This window comes from Mastigoproctus giganteus, chromosome 12 (genome assembly GCF_048544385.1).
Source record: "Mastigoproctus giganteus isolate SK-2022 chromosome 12, ASM4854438v1, whole genome shotgun sequence".
Taxonomy (NCBI): domain Eukaryota; kingdom Metazoa; phylum Arthropoda; class Arachnida; order Uropygi; family Thelyphonidae; genus Mastigoproctus; species Mastigoproctus giganteus.
The window spans coordinates 175747911-175771063 of NC_143586.1; the positions used below are offsets into that span (position 1 = coordinate 175747911).

At 38.1% G+C, this 23153-nt stretch overlaps 1 protein-coding gene across 1 annotated transcript in view; it reads right to left on the bottom strand.

Moving 5' to 3' along the window:
* Positions 1 to 23153, bottom strand: part of LOC150077612 (terminal uridylyltransferase 4-like) — a 753631-nt gene that overhangs the window by 650380 nt on the left and 80098 nt on the right. Inside the window, exon 2 of the mRNA XM_090385959.1 lies at positions 12827 to 12969. Within this exon, the coding sequence (XP_090242085.1) occupies positions 12827 to 12969 (143 nt within the window). The remainder of the gene's footprint in view (positions 1 to 12826; positions 12970 to 23153) is intronic.

Genomic DNA, 23153 nt, shown 5'->3' on the forward strand with positions numbered 1-23153 from the left:
GTCCTTCCTCAATTTGAATTTATGCCCTCTGAGGTGATTATTCTGAGAAAGATGAAGAATCCCATTGGCATTGAGCATGCTCAAACCATTCAAAGCCTTATACACCTCTATCAGATCACCTCGCCGGTGCCTAGTCTCCAGACTCTGTAATTTGCAAAACTTAAGCCTTTCTTCGTAAGAGCAACCCTTTGTTCCATTTACTAATCTTGTTGCCCTTCTCTGTACCCGTTCCAGCAGCTCTACATCCTTCTTGAAATGAGGCCTCCAGACCTGTATACAGTACTCAAGATGTGGCCTTACCATTGCCTTATACAAGGGAATAATCACCTCCTTATCCCTGCTAGAAAAATTCCTGTATATCATTGACAAGACACCATGCGCTACTCTTGCAGCTCGTCTGCACTGCTCAGAGAACTTCATATCTGCCTGCACAATTACCCCCAGGTCCTTTTCATTCTCCACCACTGTCAGTGTAGTACCGCAGAGTTGATACGTTGCTCTGGGGTTACTGTTTCCCATATGCAGCACTTTACATTTGTCGATGTTAAACCTCATTTGCCACCTCTCAGCCCATCTGTTCAACCTTTCCAGATCCTGTTGCAGCAGCATAGCGTCAGTATTGTCCTTAACGACCCTGCCAACCTTTGTATCATCTGCAAACTTGGACATTAAACTTGATATCCCATCATCAATATCATTCATAAACACCGAAAACAACAACGGACCCAACACTGAACCTTGAGGAACTCCACTAATAACATTAGTCCACGTTGAGCAGTGTCCATTGATTACCACTCTCTGTCTTCTGCCACTCAACCATCCCCTTATCCATAGCAGCAATTTGCCTCCAATGCCACACTGCTCCAATTTGTGCAGCAGTCTTCCATGTGCAACAGTATCAAAAGCCTTTCTAAGATCCAAATATATAATATCAAAGTTATTCCCTGCATCCAGTTCTTTTGTGACTACATCATAGTATCCAATCAAATTGGTCAGGCAAGACCTGCCCTTAACAAAACCATGCTGCGTCTGAGCTATAACTGAATTCTTGTCTAGATGATCCTGCAGTGCTTCTTTAACCAGTGCCTCCATTAATTTACCTGGAACAGAAGTTAAACTAACAGGTCTATAATTACTTGTGTCAGCCTTTGATCCTCCTTTGTGAATTGGGGTTACATTTGCACATCTCCAGTCTATGGGCACCTCCCCTGAGTCCAAAGAAGCTCTCATAATTATGGCTAGGGGTTTGCATACTTCCTTTGCTGCCTCCTTTAATATAACTGGATAGATCCCATCCACCCCAGGTGCCTTTTTTATGTTTATCCTCAACAATCTCTCCTCCACTTTCCTCTCAGTTATTACAAAATCATCCAGCTCACTGCCAATGTTTACTTTACCTACATCATTCTCCTTCCTGAATAACTCCTCATGCGTGAATGTAGATGCAAAATACTCGTTTAGATTGTTAGCCACCTGAGCAGGATCCTCAACTGTTGAACCATCAATATCCAGTGGACCAATCTGATTCATCCCTTTCCTTTTCGAGTTCAAGTATGTAAAAAACTCTTTTCTGTTTTTCTTTGCATCCTTTGCCAAGGATTTTTCATAGTCTGCCTTTGCCTGCCTAATCTCCTTTGTGACTTGGTTACAGACCAACTTATATCTATCATAGGCTTCCATGTCACCCATTAATTTGTATGTATCCCATGCATTTTTCTTCTCTGCCACATGTCTCATTAGCTCATCTGACAACCATTTAGGCCTAAACCTTGAACAATATTTCTTAGTTGGTATGTAAAGCCTGGTAGCCTCCAAGATTAGTTCCTTGAATGCTTCCCATTTTGAGTTTGCTGTTGGTAACATCATCAGTTGGTCCCACTGTATAGAATTTAAATACTGTCTCAGACCATCATAGTCGCCTTTACGAAAACAAAAACCCTTCCCTTTACCTCTGATGGTAGTTACCTCCTTGAGTAAATCCCACTTCAACACACTGTGATCACTGCCACCTAGTGGTTCATTTATCTGCAGGTTCTGGGAAGCATATGGGAAGCAGTAATCCCAGAGTAACATATCAACTCTGTGGTACCACACTGACAGTGGTAGAGAATGAAAAGGAACTGGAGGTACTGTATACAGGTCTGGAGGCCTCATTTTAAGAAGGATGTAGAGCTGTTGGAACGAGTACAAAAATGGGCAAAAAGATTAGTGAACTGAACAAAGGGTTGCTCTTACGAAGAAAGGCTTAAGTTTTGCAAATTACAGTGTCTGGGGATTAGGCACCTGCGAGGTGATCTGCTTGAGGTGTATAAAGCCCTGAATGGTTTGGGCATGCTCAATGCTGATGGGATTCCTCCTCTTGCTCAGAATAATCACCTGAGAGAACATAAATTCCAATTGAGAAAAGATGGTCGTAGGATAGCTGCGTCAAAGTTTGCCTTTAGCCAGCAGATTGTTGATTGTTGGAACAAACTTCCATCTGTTGTAGAAGTTGATAGCTTAAATAGATTCAGTGCGGAACTTCACCAACATTTGAAGGGAGTGGATAGGTGAAAAAAAGGTGGGTTTTTTTTTTTTTTTTGGCTGATGCTATATAAGCTTGCTTCCTTGCATCATGTGCCTTTGTTAATACTAATGCTAATCTCTGTACCGCTATCAAAATTTCTCAGACGAATCAATTCCTACATACATACATAAACTTTTAAGGGAAGTGACCTATAAAAGAAATAAATTAATTAATTAAAGGAAGTGACCTGTAAAATAAAATAAAATAACGGTTAAAATAATATAACAGCAAAGCGTTACTGCTGCTTTGGGCATTTTGGTGCATTTGTCATATCTTACGTATTTATATTTTTATTATTTCTATCAAGTGATACTCATGATATTATGTATAGGATGATTCACTACCAGTGCAACAAACTTGCAGGAGGTGGAGGGGGCACAAAGACAAATCAGAATCACATTGCATTGCAGGGTCCGAAATGCCTTTGTCATGCGGTAGAGGACGTTGAACAGGAGGTCGCGTGAACAGCGATCCCGCTGGAAGTCAGCATTTGCAAACCGTTTCTGTTGAAGAAACCAAGTAAAAAAAGTCCTCCGGAGTGGATAATCCGCAGGCTCCAATGATTCGACACGTTGCAGATGGTATGAACTCATTTGGTTTGTTGACAGTATCCTCCACAGAGTGGATTGGGAAATACCCAATCGTTGGCCTATCGCTCGAGTACTCCTACTCAGATTGCCTTCTGCAAGACGCAGGACATCCTCCTCATTGTCTGGCGATCTCGTCATTCGCTCTCGATTCATGGTACCTCTCATGAAACAACCAGTCTCACGTAACCTTCTGTGCACATGTGCGAAAATCATATGATGAGGAGCACGCCTGTGCGGGAAAACGTTCCTGGTACAAGCGCAGAGTGGAGCACCCGTTACAGTCCGCACCTCCATATGCGAGGTGCATGTTGGCCAGTTAAACGTTTGAATATTCGTCCATCCTACTGCCTCGGGAACCGATTCGCAAATGCCGAATTCGAGCAGGATCGCTTTTCACACGACCTTCCGTTCGCGTGAAAAGGCATTTCGAAGGCATTTCGGACCCTGCAATGCTATGTTCCAATTCGTCTTTGTGCCCCCTACAACTCCTGCAAATTTGTCGCACTGATAGTGAATCACCCTGTATACGTTCCATTCAACATATATATATATATATTCGTTGAATGGAATGACAAAAAAGTGAATATAAGAAGGCAGAAAAATGGAAATATTTTGAACTTTCAGCATATATATATATATATATTAAATATTATATTTATTTTAAATATTATATTATAGTTATTTTAAATATTATATTAATTTTAATTATCAGATATATATATATATATATATATAAATAAAAATATATACAGGGTGATTCACATCCAGTTCGACAAACTTGCAGGAGGTGTAGGGGACACAAAGACGAATTGGAAACACATAGCACTGCAGGTCCGAAATGCCTTCGTCATGCGGTAGAGGACGTTGAACAGGAGGTCGCGTGAACAGGGATCCCGCTGGAAGTCGGCATTTGCGAACCGGTTATGTTTAACTTCAACAATTTCTGCTCCACTTTGCTCTCAATTATTACAAAATCATTAAGCATCCTGCTACAATTTGATAACCTTTTGCCATTTTCAAACCTTAATAACTCCTCATGTTTGAACGTAGATGCAAAATACTCATTCAGTTTATTTGCTATTTGAGCTGGATCATCAACAGTCGAACCATCGATGTCAAGTGGACCAATCAGATTCATCCCCTTCCTTTTAGAGTTTATATAAGTAAAGAATCCTTGCTGTTTTCCTTAGCATATTTTGCCAAAATTTCTCGTAATCTGCCTTCACCTGTCTAACCTCCTTTGTGACCTGATTGCAGACTAGCTTAAATCTGCCATAGGCTTCTGAGTCGCTTGATAATTTATATGCATCCCATGCATTTTTCTTCTCTGTCACGGGTCTCATTAGTTCATTTGATAACCATTTAGGCCTAAACCTTGAACAATATTTTTAATAGGTATGAAACTTTTAATAGCATCCACGATTAATTCCTTGAATGCTTCCCACCACTTAGAATTTACTGTTGGTAATATCATCAGTTTATCCCACTGTACAGAATTTAAAAACTGTCTGAGACCACACACTACTATTGAATACACCATGAATTGTCAAACTAAAAGAGTAAGCAGATCTTAGAAAAGATCTAAACCTTCCAAGCACTTCCTAATTCATTTCACAAATATACGTGTTCTCAATTCTAATCTCAACGATATCCATTTCCACTTGCAGTCTGCCAAACCCCATGTACTTTTTCTGACAGAATCTCAGTTATTTGTTGATTCCAAATACTGCTCAACTCAGATGCCCAAATTATTCGCTGTATGATTCTTTTCGCCTCAAAGGTGGTACTTGTGCATATGTCCGTTCTGATATTCCCTGTCAGAGACTTGGCAATTTGGAATCTCCTCTCCTTGATCTTCTCTGGCTTAAAATCTCTCTACCTCATTGTGTCAAATTCATCTGTTGTCTCTACCGTTCTCCCAACTCCACTAATCACTTGGAGCTCTTTGACTTCCTCACTTTGCAACTTGACTTTCTCCAGTCCAACTTTCCTTAGAGTGAGGTAATTTTCCTTGGTGATTTTAATGTTCACACTCCAGCTGGCTTCCGTTTTCTAGTCACACCGACCCAGCAGGTCGAGATGCTGAGGCTTTTGCAATTATTAATGACCTAGCACAGATTGTTCATTTACCTACAAGAATACCAGACAATCCTAATCATACAGCCAATACACTTGATCTTTTTCTCACAAACAACCTTCTAAATACAAGGTCGAAGTTAGAGGTCCTTTAGGCACTTCAGATCACAACTTGGTGATTGTCTCTTCTCCAATGGAACCTTTATCTCATGGCTATTCCCAACCTTGTGTTGTTTGGCATTACAAGAATGCAAAATGGCATGCCCTGCGAGACTTATTTTCTTCTTTTCCTTGATCAGATTACTGTTTCAAAAGTTCTGATGTCAATGTTTGCTCAGATCGTGTCAGTGAAATTATTCTTGCAGGAATGGAATCCTTTATCACACACTCCACTTTAAAATCTCGTCCTTTATCTAAACCTTGCTTTTCCCATAAATGTGCTAAGCCTGTTCAAGAGAAGAATGTTGCATATCATAATTGGCTTGTTTCTAATTCTTCAGTTTCATTTTCTGCCTACACCAAAGCTCGCAACAATTAATAAGCAGTTATTAACCAGTCCAAACTAGAGTTTGAACAGGCTAAGAGTAGAAAACTTGCTTCTTGCCCTAATGGTAGCCGAGCATTCTAGTCTCATGCCAAAGTTACTAGCCACAACTTTTGCCCATCTCTGCTCCCACATCTGTCCAAACCAGATGGTTCTGTTTTTTCTGTTTTCACTTTGGCCAAGGATAAAGCTGACCTGCTAGCAGCCGATTTTTCTTCCACTTTGCTGTCAGTTATTAGAAAATCACTTAACTCCCTGCTAGAGTTTGATTAACTTCTTGCACTCCTCTCATTGAATAACTCCTCAAGTGTGAATTTAGATGCAAATTACTCATTCAGTTTATCAGCTACCACAAGCATGATCATCAACAGTCAATCCAACTATGTTAAGTGGTGCAATCTGATTCATCCCTTTCCTTCTAGAGTTTACATAAGTAAAGAATTCTGCTGTTTTTCTTTGCATCCTTTGCCAAAGATTTCTCGCAATCTGCCTTTGCCTGTCTAACCTCCTTTCTGACTTTATTACAGACTAGTTTATATCTTCCATAAGCTTCTGTATCACCTGATACTTTATACGCATTGCATACATTTTTATTCCCTGTCACGAGCCTCATTAATTCATCTGACATCCATTTAGGCCTAAACCTTGAACAGTATTTCTTAGTTGGAATGAAAAGCCTAGTAGCCTCCAAAATTAAGTCCCTGAAGGCTTCCATTTAACATTGGGAACATCATCAGTTGATTGCACTGTACAGAATTTAAAAACTGTCTGAGACCACTGGGTCATCTTTAGGAAAGCAAAAGCCCTTCCCTTCCCTTTAGCCTTGATGGTAGTTACATCTTTAAGTAATTTCCACATCAGTACATTGTGATCACTATCACCCTGTGGTTCTTTTATCTGCAAATTCTTAATGCATGAATAATCACTGGTGATAATCAGATTAAGAGAATTACTCCCTCTGGTTGCCTTTCGAACATGTTGCCGTAGAAAACAGTCACCAATAAATCACCAAAAGTCATGCTAATGTGCAAGTGACCAAAATACAAGTTCCAGTCAATATCTGGAAAGTTAAAATCCCCCACAAAAAAACATTCTGATTTAGCATTAGCATCAGTAGAGGCATATAATGGAAGAAAGCAAGCTTATGCAGCATCAGCTAAAAAAAAAACCACTCCCATTTCACCCCTCTGTTTGTTCAAAATACCTGTCCAGCTGAGCCTTAAATTTATTTAGGCTATCGACTTCCACAACAAGGGATGGAAGTCTGTTCCACCAACCAACTACCCGCTGGCTAAAGGCAAATTTCCGCATATCTATCCTAAATCTGTCTTTCCTCGATTTGAATTTTTGCCCTCTCAGGTGATTATTCTGAGCAAGAGTAAGAATACCATCAGCATTGAGCATGCTCAAACTATTCAAGGCTTTATACACCTCTATCAGATCACCTCGCCGGTGCCTAGTCTCCAGACACTGTAATTTGCAAAATTTAAGCCTTTCTTCGTAAGAGCAACACTTTGTTCCCTTCACTAATCTTGTTGCCTTTCTCTGTACTCGTTCCAGCAGCTCTGCATCCTTCTTGAAATGAGGCCTCCAGACCAGTATACAGTACTCAAGGTGTGGCCTGACATTATAAGCATTGCCTTATACAAGGGAATAATCACATCCTTTTCCCTGCTAGAAAAATTACTGTATATCATTGACAAGACACCATGAGCTACTCTTGCAGCCCATCTGCACTGCTCAGACAACTTCATATATGCCTGCACAATTACCCCAAGTCCTTTTCATTCTCTACCACTGTCAGTGTAGTATCACAGAGTTGACACGCTACCCTGGGGTTACTGTTTCGCCCATATGTATTACTTTACATTTGTAAATGTTAAATTTCATTTGCCACCTCTCAGCCCATCTGCTCAACCTTTCCAGATTCTGTTGCAGCAGCAAACTGTCAGTAGTGTCCTTAACAACCCTGTCAACCTTTGTATCTTCTGCAAACTTAGACAAAGCTTGATATACCATCATCAATATCATTTATATATACAGAAAACAACAAGACCGAACACTGAACCCTGAGGGACTCCACTAATAACATTAGTCCACGATGAGCAGTGTCCATTGATTACAGAGATTACGCTCTGTCTTCTCTCCCTCAAACATACCTTTATCCATAACAGCAATTTGACTCCAATTTGTGCAGCAGTCTTCCACGTGCAACAGTGTCAAAAGCCTTTCTAAGATCCAAATATATAATATCAAAGTTATTCCCTGCATCCAGTTCTTTTGTGACTGCAACCTAGTATCCAATCAAATTGATCAGGCAAGACTTTCCCCTAACAAAACCATGCTGTGTCCGAGCTATAACTGAAGTCTTGTCTAGATGATCGTGCAGTGCTTCTTTAACCAGTGCCTCCATTAATTTTCCTGGAACAGAAGTTAAACTCACAGGTCTATAATTACCTGTGTCAGACTTTGAACCGCCTTTGTGAATTGGGGTCACATTTGCACATCTCCAGTCAATGGGTACCTCTCCTGAGTCCAGAGAAACTGTGATAAATTTGGCTAAGGGTTTGCTTACTTCCTTTTATATAACTGGATAGATCCCATTCACCCCGCATTCCTTTTTTATGTTTATCCTCAACAATTTCTCCACCACTTTTCTCTCTGTTATTACAAAATCATCTAGCTCACTGCCAGAGTTTACTTCACCTCTGGCATTCCCCTTCCTGTATAACTCCTCATGTATAAATGTAGATGCAAAATACTCATTTAGTTTGTTAGCCACCTGAGCAGGTTCATCAACAGTTGAACCATCAATATCCAGTGGACCAATCTTATTCATCCCTTTCCTTCTAGAGTTTACATAGGTAAAGAACTCTTTTCTGTTTTTCTTTGCATCCTTTGCCAAGGATTTCTCATAATCTGCCTTTGCCTGCCTAATCTCCTTTGTGACTTGGTTACAGACCAGCTTATATCCATCATAGGCTTCCACGTCACCCATTAATTTATATGTATACCATGCATTTTTCTTCTCTGCCATGTCTCATTAGTTCATCTGACATCCATTTAGACCTAAGTCATTTAGGCCAAAGTGATGCAGGATCATCTAGACAACACTGCAATTAGAATCCAGACACAGCATGGGTTTGTTAAGGGAAAGTCTTGTCCGACAAATTTTATTGGACACTATGATATGGTCACAAAAGGACTGGAGGCAAAGAATAATTCTGATATTATGTATTTGGATTTTATGAAAGCACATGGAAGACTACAGTACATATTGGAGAAGTATGGCTTCTCTTTCTTGCCGATTCCCTTCTCTCTCTCTCTCTCTCTCTCTCTCTCTCTCTCTCTCTGTCTCTCTCTCTCTCTCTCTCTCTCTCTCTCTCTCTCTCAGGGTAGCTCGTGAATTTTTTTTTGGCTGGTGCAGCATAAGCCTCAGACTTCCTTGGACCATGTGGCTAAGTAATAATAAATAATAATAATTAAGGGCAAGTTGCTACAATGGATAAAAGGATGGTTGAGTGGGAGAAGACAGAGAGTGGTTATCAATGGACAGTGCTCTTCGTGGACTGATGTTATTAGTGGAGTCCTCCAGGGTTTGGTGTTGGGCCCATTGCTGTTTTCGGTATTTATCAATGATATTTATGAAGGTATATCGGGTTAATGTCTGTTTGCAGACGGTACGGGGGTTGGCAGGGTTGTTAATGACAGTACACTACTGCAACAGGATCTGGAAAAGTTGAGCATATGAGCTGAGAGGTGGCAACTAAGTTTAACATTTACAAATGTAAAGTACTATATATGGGTAGCAGTAACCCCAGAGTAATGTATCAACTGGGTGGTACTATACTCAGGGTAGTGGAGATTGAAAAGGGCCTGGGGATAATTGTGTAGTCAGATATGAAGTTTTCTGAGCAGGCGCAAAAAGGCTCCAAAAGTTGCGCATGCAGTCTTGTCAATGATAGACAGAAATTTTGCTAGCAGGGATAAGGGGGTGATTGTCCCCTTATCTAAGACGGTCAGGCCACACCCTGTATACTGGTCCGGAGGCCTCATTTTAGGAAAGCTGTAGAGCTTCTGGAACGAGTATAGAGAAGGGCAATGAGATTGGTGAGTGGAACAAAGGGTTGGTGTTACCAAGAAAGGCTTAAGTTCTGTAAATTGTAGCTTCTGGAGACTGGGCACCTGTGATGTGATCTAATTGAGGTGTATAAAGCCTTGAACAGATTGAGCAATGTCAATGCTAATGGGATTCTTCCTCTTGCTCAGATTACTCACCTGAGGGAACATAAACTCAAATTGAGGAAAGACAATTGTAGAACAGATGTGCAGAAATTTGGCTTTGGCCAGCAGGTGGTTGATAGTTGGAACAAACTTCCATCTATTGAATTGGAGGTCAGCAACTTAAATGAGTTGAAGGCAGTACTAGACAAACATTTGGAATGAATAGATGGGTGAAATAGGAAGGTTTTTTGTTTGTTTTTTTTTTTTGGCTGATGCTGTATAAGCTTGCTTGCTTTCTTGTATGAAGTGCCTCTACTAATGCTAAAATTATACTACAAGTGTATTTTTATACCAATAATTTGTTATGCTGCAGGTGGATGGGATTATCGTGTTAATAATTGTTTGTTCTTGAAGTATTTGACTTAAGCACAACATTTCTTTCTTCTCATGACCACTAGAAATTGCAGAACAGTATCACAACGTCACTCCAAGTACTGAGTGGAAAACTTCCTATCCAATATGAAGTTATGTACCACTACTTTTACAATATTATCGTCGGAAAGCCCTGTCTGCAAGGGTGAGCAACTATTCAATTAATTTAGACTACCAACTAAGGATGATAATTCTAGAATTAGAAAAGAGTTTGTTAATAATTGGCAATTAACTTGGTCCCCTACAGAAGGTAGTATAGCTACTTTTAGTTACTTTTCTGACATGTAAGAATTTACCAAGCAACAGGCAGATTGGTTTTGCCCATGTCTGAATGTATCTTTTTTTCTAACGGGGCATGACAGCTTGAACTCCAATTTATTCACTCTGGGGTTGCTGCCTCTCCATTATGTAAGTGTGTGCTCCTGAGACCATGGAGTATTTAATATATTTGGCTGCTATTCATATGTACACTTAAAAAATAATTTACAGCTTCTTACCGAAGTATACAATGAAGATGACCTACCTCGTTTTGTGAATGATAAAGACAATTTCCTAGCCTTTTCTAATTTTGCAGACAAACTGTTTGTGCGTAGAAAGAGACTAACTGGAGCTGATCTGTAAAGAGTAATGCCCTGTAATTTTGTGTTCTAAGAAAAGAACTATCATACTTTGTCCATTAAATATGTTTTTTTGTATATAAGTCCTTAGTTTTCTTTTCTTATGTAAATATGTTGGTTCCACGATGGTAATGTTGTATTGTTTTGTAGATTATTTGTTGTAAATATAAAATTGGATTTAGTGGATTTAACAGACAGGTTGCATGTTGATTGTGTTAGTGGTTCTTGAGCCAGGTGTGGCTCCTGTCAAGGTGTGACTTGCAAAGACTATCAGGATAATCATAGCTTTTTTTGTACAGAGGAAAGGTTGGTTATGCATCTTGTGATATGATATTGAATTGTGCAACACTGACAAGGTGCTGTTTATGATTGTACACTAAGTTTGCCTTCTGAGTTTAAGGCTGAAATTTGATAGTGTAGATAGTGTTCTGCAGGGCAGAAGGCAGAGGGTTGTGATTAATGGATATTCTTCAGGTTGGTGTAAAGTGTGTTTGTTTGTTATTTGGAGCATTAGCAACTAAGGCCATATTGCTCCGGGATATGCGGTGGTCATTCCCCGATCTTTCCGCATCCTCCGTATTTGGTGGTGACGAGCTCGAATCCCGGTCTAATCAAGAAGCGTGTGCTACGCACTGCTGCTCCTTCCCATCTGGCTACAGAGGTGCCTTGGTGTAAAGTCTGAAGTGAGGTTCTCCCAAAGATTGATTCTTGGACCACTATTGCTTCTGATTTTCATAAATGACATTGATGAAGATAAAGAAGGCGAGATGTCAAAGTTTTCAGATTACGTAAAGATTTGTAAAGTTGTTAATGACCAGTGCCAAACAGCACTCCTTCATGATGACTTGAACACACTTCAAAGATAGTCAGCGATGTTTAAATGCTGCTAAATGTAAGGTCTTACACTTAGAGAACAGCAACCCCCAAATAAATTATATACTTGCTTGGGTTGAATTAAAAACAATGTAGAATTTTACACTGTACAAGTTTTTCTGAACAGTATAAACAGGTAGTCAGGAAAGCCCATGGTTTCCTATTGATGATTTATCAAGTATTATCCTGTAAAGATAGGGAGGTCGTAATCCCACTGTATCAGACAATTGCAAAACAAAATTTGGAACACTGTGTTCAAGTAAGGAGACCACATCTCAAAAGACACATTGAGCTTCTTGAAAGGATCCAAAGATGAACAACTCAAATGGTGACATCGGCATAAGGACAATAGTACAAGGTAAGACTCTGAGAATGTGAATGGTGACATCGGCATAAGGACAATAGTACAAGGTAAGACTCTGAGAATGTGAATGGTGACATCGGCATAAGGACAATAGTACAAGGTAAGACTCTGAGAATGTGGACTAGAGCTTGGCAACAAGGCCTCAGAAGTGAACTGATTGAGGTTTATAAGGCTCTGAGAGGTTTAGTAAAATGAATTAAGGTAGAATTCTCAGCGTTAAAAAGAATTCCAGAACTAGGGGCAAAAATTCAAATTACAAGGTTGAAGCTTAGATTATATTGTAGGACGTTTTCTTTTAGTCAGCGAGTCATTGATTGCGGGAAAACAAGTTCCCCTCAGGTAGTTGAGGCTGACAGTTTGAACAAATTCAATGGTCAGCTGGATAGTTACCTGTGTGAGGAGGGAAGCATATTATTTGTATTTTCTTATATACTTGGGGTTTCTTTTTTTTCGTTTTTGGCCAGTGCAGCAAAAGTCTATGGCTTCCTTGCATGAAATGGCAAATACTAAAACTATTACTATTATTAAAATATAACAAACCTTTTTGTAGCTAATAAATTCCTTATCTAAATGCTGCAATTCCTCTTCTGAGTGCCATACAGTATGAGTTTGGTCTTGAGCTTGGATATTTGTCTTCCCTCTATCAGTGGAAACCAATTTCTTCAGATGAATATTTTCTGAACCTACGATATAAAATAGGCAGTGAACCTAGCTAAAGTAAATAACAGTGAACAGAGAAATATAAATTGATTGTGAGTGTTCTAGCATTCAAGTGTTTAAGTATCTTTTACTTGACTGGTTGAAATTCCAATTAATGAGATATTAATCTATAAGGCTGAACTAGATGGCTAAGGTAAAGAAAGCCTGCGCGAGAAGCAAGCAAAAATTCGATGAAATTTGCCGGTAAAAGTACTTTGCCGTAATGGCATTTCTCGCCATAATGGTATTGTTTCTCGCTTGGTAAACAGATGGTGGGTGTTATTGGTCTGAAGTAGCAGTTGAATCACATGGGAGCTTAAAATCCTCCCAAAGTGGGTGGGGTAACCTGACCTATATACAGGGTGATTCACTACCAGTGCGACAAACTTGCAGGAAGTGTAGGGGGCACAAATACGAATCGGAATCACATAGCAATGCAGGGTCCGAAATGCCTTCATCATGCGGTAGAAGACGTTGAACGGGAGGTCGCGTGAACAGCGATCCCACTGGAAGTCAGCATTTGCGAACCGGTTCCCGAGGCAATAGGATGGATGAGTATTCAAACGTTGAACTGGCCGACATGCACCTCGCATATGGAGCTGCAGACTGTAACAGGCGCGCCGCTCTGCGCTTGTACCAGGAACGTTTACCGCACAGGCGTGCTCCTCATCATGCGATTTTCGCACGTGTGCACAGAAGGTTACGTGAGACTTGTTGTTTCACGAGAGGTACCATGAATCGAGAGCGAATGACAAGGACGCAGAAGGCAATCCGAGTACAAGTACTCGAGCGATAGGCCAATGATTGGGTATTTCCCAATCCACTGTATGGAGGATACTGTCAACAAACCAAATGAGTTCATACCATCTGCAACACGTCCAATCATTGGAGCCTGCGGATTATCCACTCCGGAGGACTTTTTTTACTTGGTTTCTTCAACAGAAACGGTTTGCAAATGCTGACTTCCAGCGGGATCGCTGTTCACGCGACCTCCTGTTCAACGTCCTCTACCGCATGACGAAGGCATTTCGGACCCTGCAATGCAATGTGATTCCGATTTTTCTTTGTGCCCCCTACACCTCCTGCAAGTTTGTTGCACTGGTAGTGAATCACCCTGTATATATATATACAGTCCATTCCGGTTATTTGAGACACATCAGGACTGGTGCATTTTGGCCCGATTAAGCGGCTGCCCAAATTATCTGAAGTTTCATGTAAATAGTTAAAAATACAATGTACCCCCCCTTTTACAATTGGTTCACTGTACAATCAAATCAAGCTACGACGAACTCAACGTAGTAAAGTATCATTCACTATACGATGTGCAGTAAGCACCAGTCATTGTGATCACGTTTGTGAATTGAATTTTAATTCTATTAAAGAGCGATTCTAATTAGCAAAAATAGGAGGAATATTAACCATAGGCTATAAAAGTAAAGATATATTAAGCACAAATTTACCCTTAATTACCTTACCTTACCAAATAAAAAATTAAATGATACTTGAAAATCAGAAGAATATACGTGATAATCGGAATAATTAATACGTCTGTAATATGTACATACTAACTAGTTGACATTTCTGTTCACTGATATTTGGGGGGGGGGTTAAAATTTAAAAAGGTAAAAAGATAAGCAATCAATAACAAAGAACACGGCTCACACAAATTGCAAGTAACACGATATGCGCAAGTGAGAACGGAGTAACGAGTTACAAAGCTTTAAAAATAGAAATAAAGAGATCTGAAAATTAATTTTTTTATATGATTGAAGATTTCATGGAAGTGTAAACACATTTCTTCATAATAACCCACAGAATTCCAGCTGTCGGTATTATCCCAAATTCAGTAAGATCGAATTTACTGTCTGTTTATGATAGATTTCACTAACAGAAAAGCCCAATAAACAGGTCACTGCAAATTGTTTTTATTGTTTTATGGTTGTGACCTCCAGAATTTCGACTGAACCATGTGGTATCGTCGGAGACAATCGTAGAGTAATCTCCAGTGCTGTGGTCTCCTGCCCCAATTAAATGGCATGCTGTCCCAATTAAGCGAAGTAAACCCTGGCTATTTTCTCGATTGGTTTCTCTTTTTTTAAGATTTGCCCCAAATAACCGGAATCCACTGTATATATATATATATATATATATATCTCTGATAATTAAAATAAATATGATATTTAAAATAAAAACATCAGCCAGTAGTACGGCAATAATGCAGAGCTAATATACATATATATATATATATATATATATATATATTAGGAATCAACAGGGATTACCTTTATTTTAGATATAATAATATATATATTAGGAATCAACAGGGATTACCTTTATTTTAGATATAGGAAGCCTCTTTTCCAACCAACTCTCCTAGTCCAACTTGCTAATAATTCTTGGGGAAGGCGATATCAATTTTGCAAAACATGTGGGATATCTTCCCCACTGTCAGAACCGTACGGTCTCAACAATGAGCACTCAAGACTTCTGTCTTCAAATGCCATACCTCTGGCAGCAAGGAAACCATTACGTAGATTGACATAAAATTAGATTTTTGAAGGTCTAAACTGCTTAATAAATATGGACCGATTATTCCTTTTGGTCTTGGCTTTAGAGTTAAATTTAGGGGTCTAAAAATGGATATGGGGGGAATTATTCTATGCATTCCTTAAGTCAGACTAGAACTTTTTGGGGCATCGTGTTCACAGGAATAGAGCAACTCACAATTAATCTGAAACTTTTGTCTTATGTTGCAGTGTTTGTTCTTCAGGCATGCGTATAAGTGACCAATCGTTGGACAATAGGAATGGTCTATGGATATTGATTGAAATTTCATGTAGTTTCATCTCTAAGGTTTCCACAATAAGTAGTTCGTGGTAGTTGTGTTGAATATTTATAATTTTTGTTGCATTAAAGCCGAGTGAATGTCATTCATTTATTGCGTGGAAAGAAAGTTCCGAAGCTTTTGAACGACCCGCCCCGCAGAGAAGCTTCATGTTGTTTTGCTTGAAGTTGTGCCACTCCCACGGTAAATCCTACATAAACAGCGTCGCAATTTTTGAATGGGATGCTGTAGATTAGGTCATGCTGTGATTGGAATGTGGTGTTTGAAGGTCGATTTCTGAAGTATGTGTATAATTTGTTCATGGGTTTTGCTATGATTTTCATGTCGGTTCCCTTGCATATTTGGTTAAGTTTTTTGTACCAGTACTCGACATATGGAATGGTGATGAAATGTATTCTGGTCTTTTCAGATTTTTGTGCAATGTTTGTTGTGAGGTTGTTGTTATTTATTTTATCACGGGTTATTGTTTTAACTTTGTTTATATAGGTTAGCATGTAACCCCTATTTGAGCATCTTATAGTTAATTCATTTTTTTCAGTGGTTAGAGAAATCTGGGTGGAAGAATACTTAAAGGCATTAAGAAATTGATTCAGCATGGCCAATTTTTTGTATGGTTGGGGATGATAACTTTGGAAATGCAAAAGCATCCCCTTATTAGTGGGTTTTCTATATATGCTGAAATTTAGTTTTTGGTCTAATCTGTGTATGGTAAAATTAAGTAAAATCTGTGTAAGTAAAATAAAATACCTTACCACCACACCCTTTTGGCATCTCTCATAATGTGGATATAACTTCGCAACTAAGATGGCTTGTTGTATTACCTGGGTACCTGCCCGCCCACTGATGACGAAGCCAAAGAGCTTCGAAACGATCGTCTGGGTGGTGGTACCGCTGAAAATAAATAACAGTAGCCTTCTCTACTAGAGAAGCGTTATTTATTTGAAGTAATTCAATAGTAGCTATCTTGTTGTGAAGGCAACCACATTGTGAGATACAATTAAAACGATTCCTTCTACGCTACAATCGTAGCTCAAATATATGGGTTAACTATGGTGTATTTACACCGATATTATATAGGTAAAATTAAGGAAATTTATGGAGTGGGTTTCTGCTTCAATTTCTAATTCAAATTTTAATCTCTGATGGATGTTTTAAAAATCTGTAGAATATTGTTTATGGTCAAATGATCTGTGATAATTAGGATATCATCCAGATATCTTCCGTAATATGTGATCTGTGGTATAAATGGATCAAGATGGATCTTTTATAATTTGTCTAAGTATAGTTCAGCAATGAGTTCACTGATGTTTAGGCCCACTGGGAGGCAGAAAATCTGTCTGTATATTTTTTCTTGAAAGAGAATGTAATTAGCATTTACTGTTAGTTCGAAGATTCTGTCTTTTTTGAGTCTGGTGTTATTAATTTTTAGGTTATCATCATTTAAGAAGGCCCAGACTATGTCTAAGGCATAAGGTACATTTACGTTAGTAAATGTACCTTAAGCCTTAGAATATAACTTCATATCCTCCTTGATATGGAGATCTTTGAGGTTCATGAATAAAGCATCGTAGTTTTTTATGTTATATGTTAAGAGTTCTTGGAGTGGTTTTAGAATTGGGTAGATGAATATGGCTAAGGAAGCAAAAGCTGAATTCTTATATGACATGATTGGATGTATTGGGTATCCTGTTTTGCGCAATTTTACTTGGCCGAATAAGGTTGGGATATTGTATGTGCAGGCTTTAATTTGCTTAAGTTGGACCATAGTGATGTGGTCATCTTTCCTATAGGTGGTGAGCATTTTGTTATATTTGTTAACTAAGCTGTTGAACTCTGATGGTGCAACCTCTTCGTATGTCGTTGTGTCTGAAATGATGGTGTATAATTTATTCATATAGTCCCTTTATTGAGAATAACTACTGTATCGCCTTTGTCAGCCTTTTGAATTATGATACCTCGATTTTGTCTAAGTGTGTGTAAAGCTTTTGCTCCTTCTCTATGTCATTTTGATATTGAGAGGATAGTTTGGTTTATGATTCGATTAGTCTGTTGGATTAATATGTTTTTTTGTGGCAAATCTCTAAGAGCGAACTCAAGATCAATTATCATTTGTTTCTTGGGGGAGAATCTCAGTTGTAAATTATAATTTAAACCTTTACTTAATAGGGCTATTTGCTGAGAAGGTAGCGTAACAGATGATAAGTTCTTTATGTCTGATGGATTAGGGTCGTTATGGGAAGCAGTGTTTAAATAGACCCCGGAAGTCATTAATATGTGGTAGATTTCTATTGAGAAAGGTGTGGGAATTTTTATCTGAGTTTTTGGTGTTTCGGTATGCACTTTGATTCTCAAAACGATTGTGTGACGAATGATGGAAAACCCCTAAGGGCTTGCAATTTTAGGTTATGTCTATTCTCTAATGTGGTCGATTGGGCATCGATTTTTAATTGAATGGCTTGCTTTAGAGTATTCCAATCAATAGGAATACTCTAAAGCAACTGTTTAGGTGTTTTCTAAAAATATTGCAATATTGTTGAATCTGTTTAAAATATATCTTTTTCAGATTAAATTGAGATTTTAAAGCTAGTTTTACTATGTTGCTTGACGTGGTAAGAACTAATTTTTGTATTCCTTAGATTTTCAAACCTAGCCGAAATTTAGCAAATTTCGGTATTAAATTTTCAGAAAGACATTGTTTTAAAAACTGGATATGATATTTTTTGGGCCGCATATTTCAAACATATTATAAACAAAGTTAATTATAATTATAAACAAAATTATAATTATATAAATATGCATTTATAATTATAATTATAAACGCATATTATAAACAAAGTTAAAACAATAGCCCATGATAAAATAAATAACAACAACCTCGCTACAAACATTGCACAAAAATCCGACAAGACCAAAATACATTTCATCACCATTCCATATGTCGAGTACTGGTACAATAAACTTAACCAAATATGCAAGGGAACTGACATGAAAATCATAGCAAAACCCATGAACAAATTATACACATTCTTCAGAAATCGACCTTCAAAACACCACATTCAAATCACAGCATAACCTAGTATACAGCATCCCATGCAAAAATTGCAATGCTGTTTATGTAGGATCTACCATGGGAGTGGCACAGCTTCAAGCAAAACAACACGAAGCTTCTCTGCGGGCGGGTCGTTCAAATGCATCGGAACTTTCGTTTCACGCAATAAATGAACGACATTCATTCGGCTTTAATGCAACAAAAATTATAAATATTCAACAAAACTACCACAAACTACTTATTGCAGAAACCTTAGAGATGAAACTACATCAAACTTCAATTAATATCTGTAGACCATTCCAATTGTCCAACGATTGGTCACTTATACACATGCGTGAAGAACAAACACTACAACATAAGACAAAAGTTTCAGATTAATTGTGAGTTGCTCTATTCCTGTGAACATGACACCCCGAAAAGTTCTAGTCCAACTTAAGGAACGAAGAGAATAATCCCCCCATATCCATTTTTTTAGACCCCTAAATTTAACTCTAAAGTCAAGCTACAGGACCAAAAGAAATAATCGATCCATATTTATTAAGCAGTTTAGACATTGAAAAATCTAATTTTTTGTCAATCCACGTAATGGTTTCCTTGCTGCCAGAGGTATGGTGTTTGAAGACAGAAGTCTTGAGCACTCATTGTTGAGACCGTACGGTCTGAACACTATGGTTCTGAACACTACGGTTTTAGTGGGGAAGATGTCCCATGTTTTGCAAAATTGATATCGCCTTCCCCAAGAATTATTAGCAAGTTTCACTAGGAGAGTTGGTTGGAAAAGAAGTTTCCTATATCTAAAATAAAGGCAATCCCTGTTGATTCATAATATAATAGAATACAGTAAACCCCCACTATTCGTGGGGGTTACGTTCCTGAGAAATGTCGCGAATACCGAAAATGCGAATACTGAGTTATGGCTCCCATAGAAATAAAGGGGTTCCGTTCCAAAGTATGAAATATATAAGAAAAACTAGTCTAAAATTTTGTCTATGTATGTATTATATGTACCTTCATAATATGACTATGCATAGACAGTACATAGTGAAATGCAAGCATATGGCATCAAAATGAAAATAAGAAACAATTTAATATTAAATGTAATATTTATTAGAAATTTCAAACAAATCTTTCAAACCAGAGCCTTTGCTAGCAAAAAAACTTATCCCGCCAGTGCTATCACCAGTTTCGCTAAAGTGTTGATAAAGGAGTTTTGCCTTTTCACAAATGATGAGTGAACTTAACGGAATTTTATTTTGAGTTCAGTCTGAAGATTTAAATCTGTGGATCGGTTCGATCCACAGATTTAAAGCCTTTTCCATTTTTTCTAATTTAGCATCACAAGTTAGAGAGCAAATTTTTGAAGCAATTAGCGTGTTTTCACGGACACTACGGCGGATTTTTTCTTCCAATTTTTTTAATTGATCGTACCGTTGATTCATTGATTTTATAATATTTTGCCACTGAGGAGACACTTTCACCATTAGAAATTTTATCTAATAACTCAATTTTATTCGCTAATGTCATCACCTTCTTTGATATTTTCACATTTCTCTTGTTATTCGTAGCCATATTTTTGTAGGGGTTAGAAAGAACTTGTCCACAATAAAGTCACTTTCTTCCGTTAACACACTCGAAAAAGTCTGTTTTACACCGCAAAACAGTAGATTTATCATTTTTGTAAGCATATCAATTTATAAATTGATAAATTTATTCAATTTATAAGCATAGAAATTAAAAGCAAACGACGAAACCTTCCATGACAAGCACATAACACATACTGAACAAGGATTAGCAAGAAACATTCATGCTTGCGATTTTGTCACCCCTCTCCCCCCACCCACTGAGCGCTGTTTTAACCAGGAAAGATACATTTCAGCCACGCTCATGTTTTTTTATGGCTGAAAATATTCACGGCGCTTTAAAATTCACATTTTTTTAGATTCATTTTATATTAAATCGGCGATCGCGAATACGCGAAACCGTGAATACAGATACCACAAATAGCGGGGGTTTGCTGTATAGAAATTATCGAGCACTTAATAGCTCTCTATTATCAAATATATATATATATATGATAATATATATATATATATATATATATATATATATATAAATGACAATTCATTTATATATAGTGGAACTTCTCTATTACGAACTTCTATTTAACGAATTTCTCTATATTATGAATTTTTTCGCGAAACATTGCACCTTGAAATGAAATTATATGTAAAATTAACCCCATATAACGAAGTGTTAGTCTCTCTGTAACGAATTTTTAAAAAAATTAGTAAAAGCATTTTTGAAGACTTTCAAGCATTTACTGCTAAACAGCCACTCAAATATATTGCTCCCTTCCTTCCGAAATTGCGCATTAGCATCTGGAATTAAATAATCATCCTTTTAGTGAACACTTGTGGCCGTTAACACCCGTAGGAGTGTCTTTGTTTCATTTTTGTTACAGTTATTAAACCAAATGGGTTTTCTTAAAAGTGGTCGTAAACTTTACAATAAATAGAATATATTTGTAAATTGACGTTGGCTCGGGGGAAAGCGAAATTCTCTGCGGTAAACCTTTAGCATGCTGCGGTGGCAATACATAGAATGCTACCATAGTCGGTTTTTAGTAATGCCTACTGAGTGACATTCGCTTCTCACCTCAACTGTATCACGTGACCTTCATGTTGTTTGTTTGGTTTTTAGGAGCATTAGCAACTAAGGCCATATTGCTCTGGGATATGTGGTGGTCATTCCTTGACCTTTCCGCATCCTCCGTATTTGGTGGTCACGGGCTCGAACCCCGGTCTAATCAAGAAGCGTGTGCCATGTACTGCTCCTCCTGCCCACCTGGCATGTGACCTTCATGTCAATCATTATATGATATGTCCGTTCTCGTCTAACTGGACCCCCAGTAGATGGTTTCATGATTTTTTTTTTTTTTTTTTCTGAAAAGTAACATACAGCATACATTAATCATAAATTTTCTTTCGTGTATATATGAATGAAAGTAGAATAAAAGAAATTCACAAAGTTGTATATTTCTTCAAAGGGTGTGATACTGTTGAATTGGCAAGCGAACGTCATTGAGTAGGCGGTACTAACAATTCACTGTATGGCCAGCGCAGTGAAGTTTGCGGTGTATGTATCGGCAAGAGCTGCAGTCCAGTAACTTTTACAATTGCGAAAACAATGTCGAAGAGAAAGTGTTTAAGTATTAATGATAAAGCAAAGATTGTTACGATATTGACCAGGGTTTTAAGAAAAAATATGTTGCGGAGAAATATGGCATATCTGCAAGCAGTTTATCTACGATTTTAAAAAAAATCGAGAATCAATTTTAAATGCTGTTGTTGTTGTTGTTGTTGTTTGTTAGATTTATTGGTGCATCAGCAACTCAGGCTATAATGCACTAATTACTGTCTGACATTTACTTCATTTTTCTTACAGGAGAGAGAGAGGGGTTCAGATAAGGTGATATTTATTAATAAATTTTAGAAAAAGAAAAATGTCATCCATGTTCTTTCGATCTCCTAGGACACACTGTAGTGTTAAATGATTGTAATTATGAAAATTAGAGAAAAAAATCTGTTTTCCGTTCTTTTTGATATTGCGGGTATTCTATGATGATATGCTTTACTGTTAGTGGGCATAAACAATTACTGCATTGTGGAGGGTCACTGTTTGTTAGTAGATAGCTATTGGGTGAGGAAAGTATGACCAATGCGTAATCTGGCTAGAATAGTTTCTTCCTTTCTGTTTCGTCTCAGGCTGGATTGCCACTGTTTAGGTTCTTTCTTGATTTCAAAAAGTTTATTATTTGTCTGATCTCTCCACATGCGTGTCCATACTTCTTTAGTTGTCTGTTTGATAAAGGACTTATGATCACTATAAGGAGTCCTGAAATTAGAGGGCATCACATTTGTAGCAATTTTAGCAGCCAAATCTGCCTACTCGTTTCCTAAGATTCCAATGTGTCCAGGGATCCAGCAAAATATTACGAGTTGTCCACGTCCATGAAGTGCTAATAACTGTGCAAAGATTTTCTGTACCAGAGGATGACTAGGGAAGGATTTGCACTGTAGAGCATTAACAGCACTCAACGAGTCTGTATATATGATGGATTTAGCGTACGAGGCTTCCTTTATATTCTCTAGGGCTAGTAGAATACCATATAACTCTGAGGTATAAGTACTGCATTCTGGTGGGAGCTGTCTGGAGATGGTGGCATTTGGTAGTACTGCAGCTGTTCCAACTTTATTACTAGTTTTGGATCCATC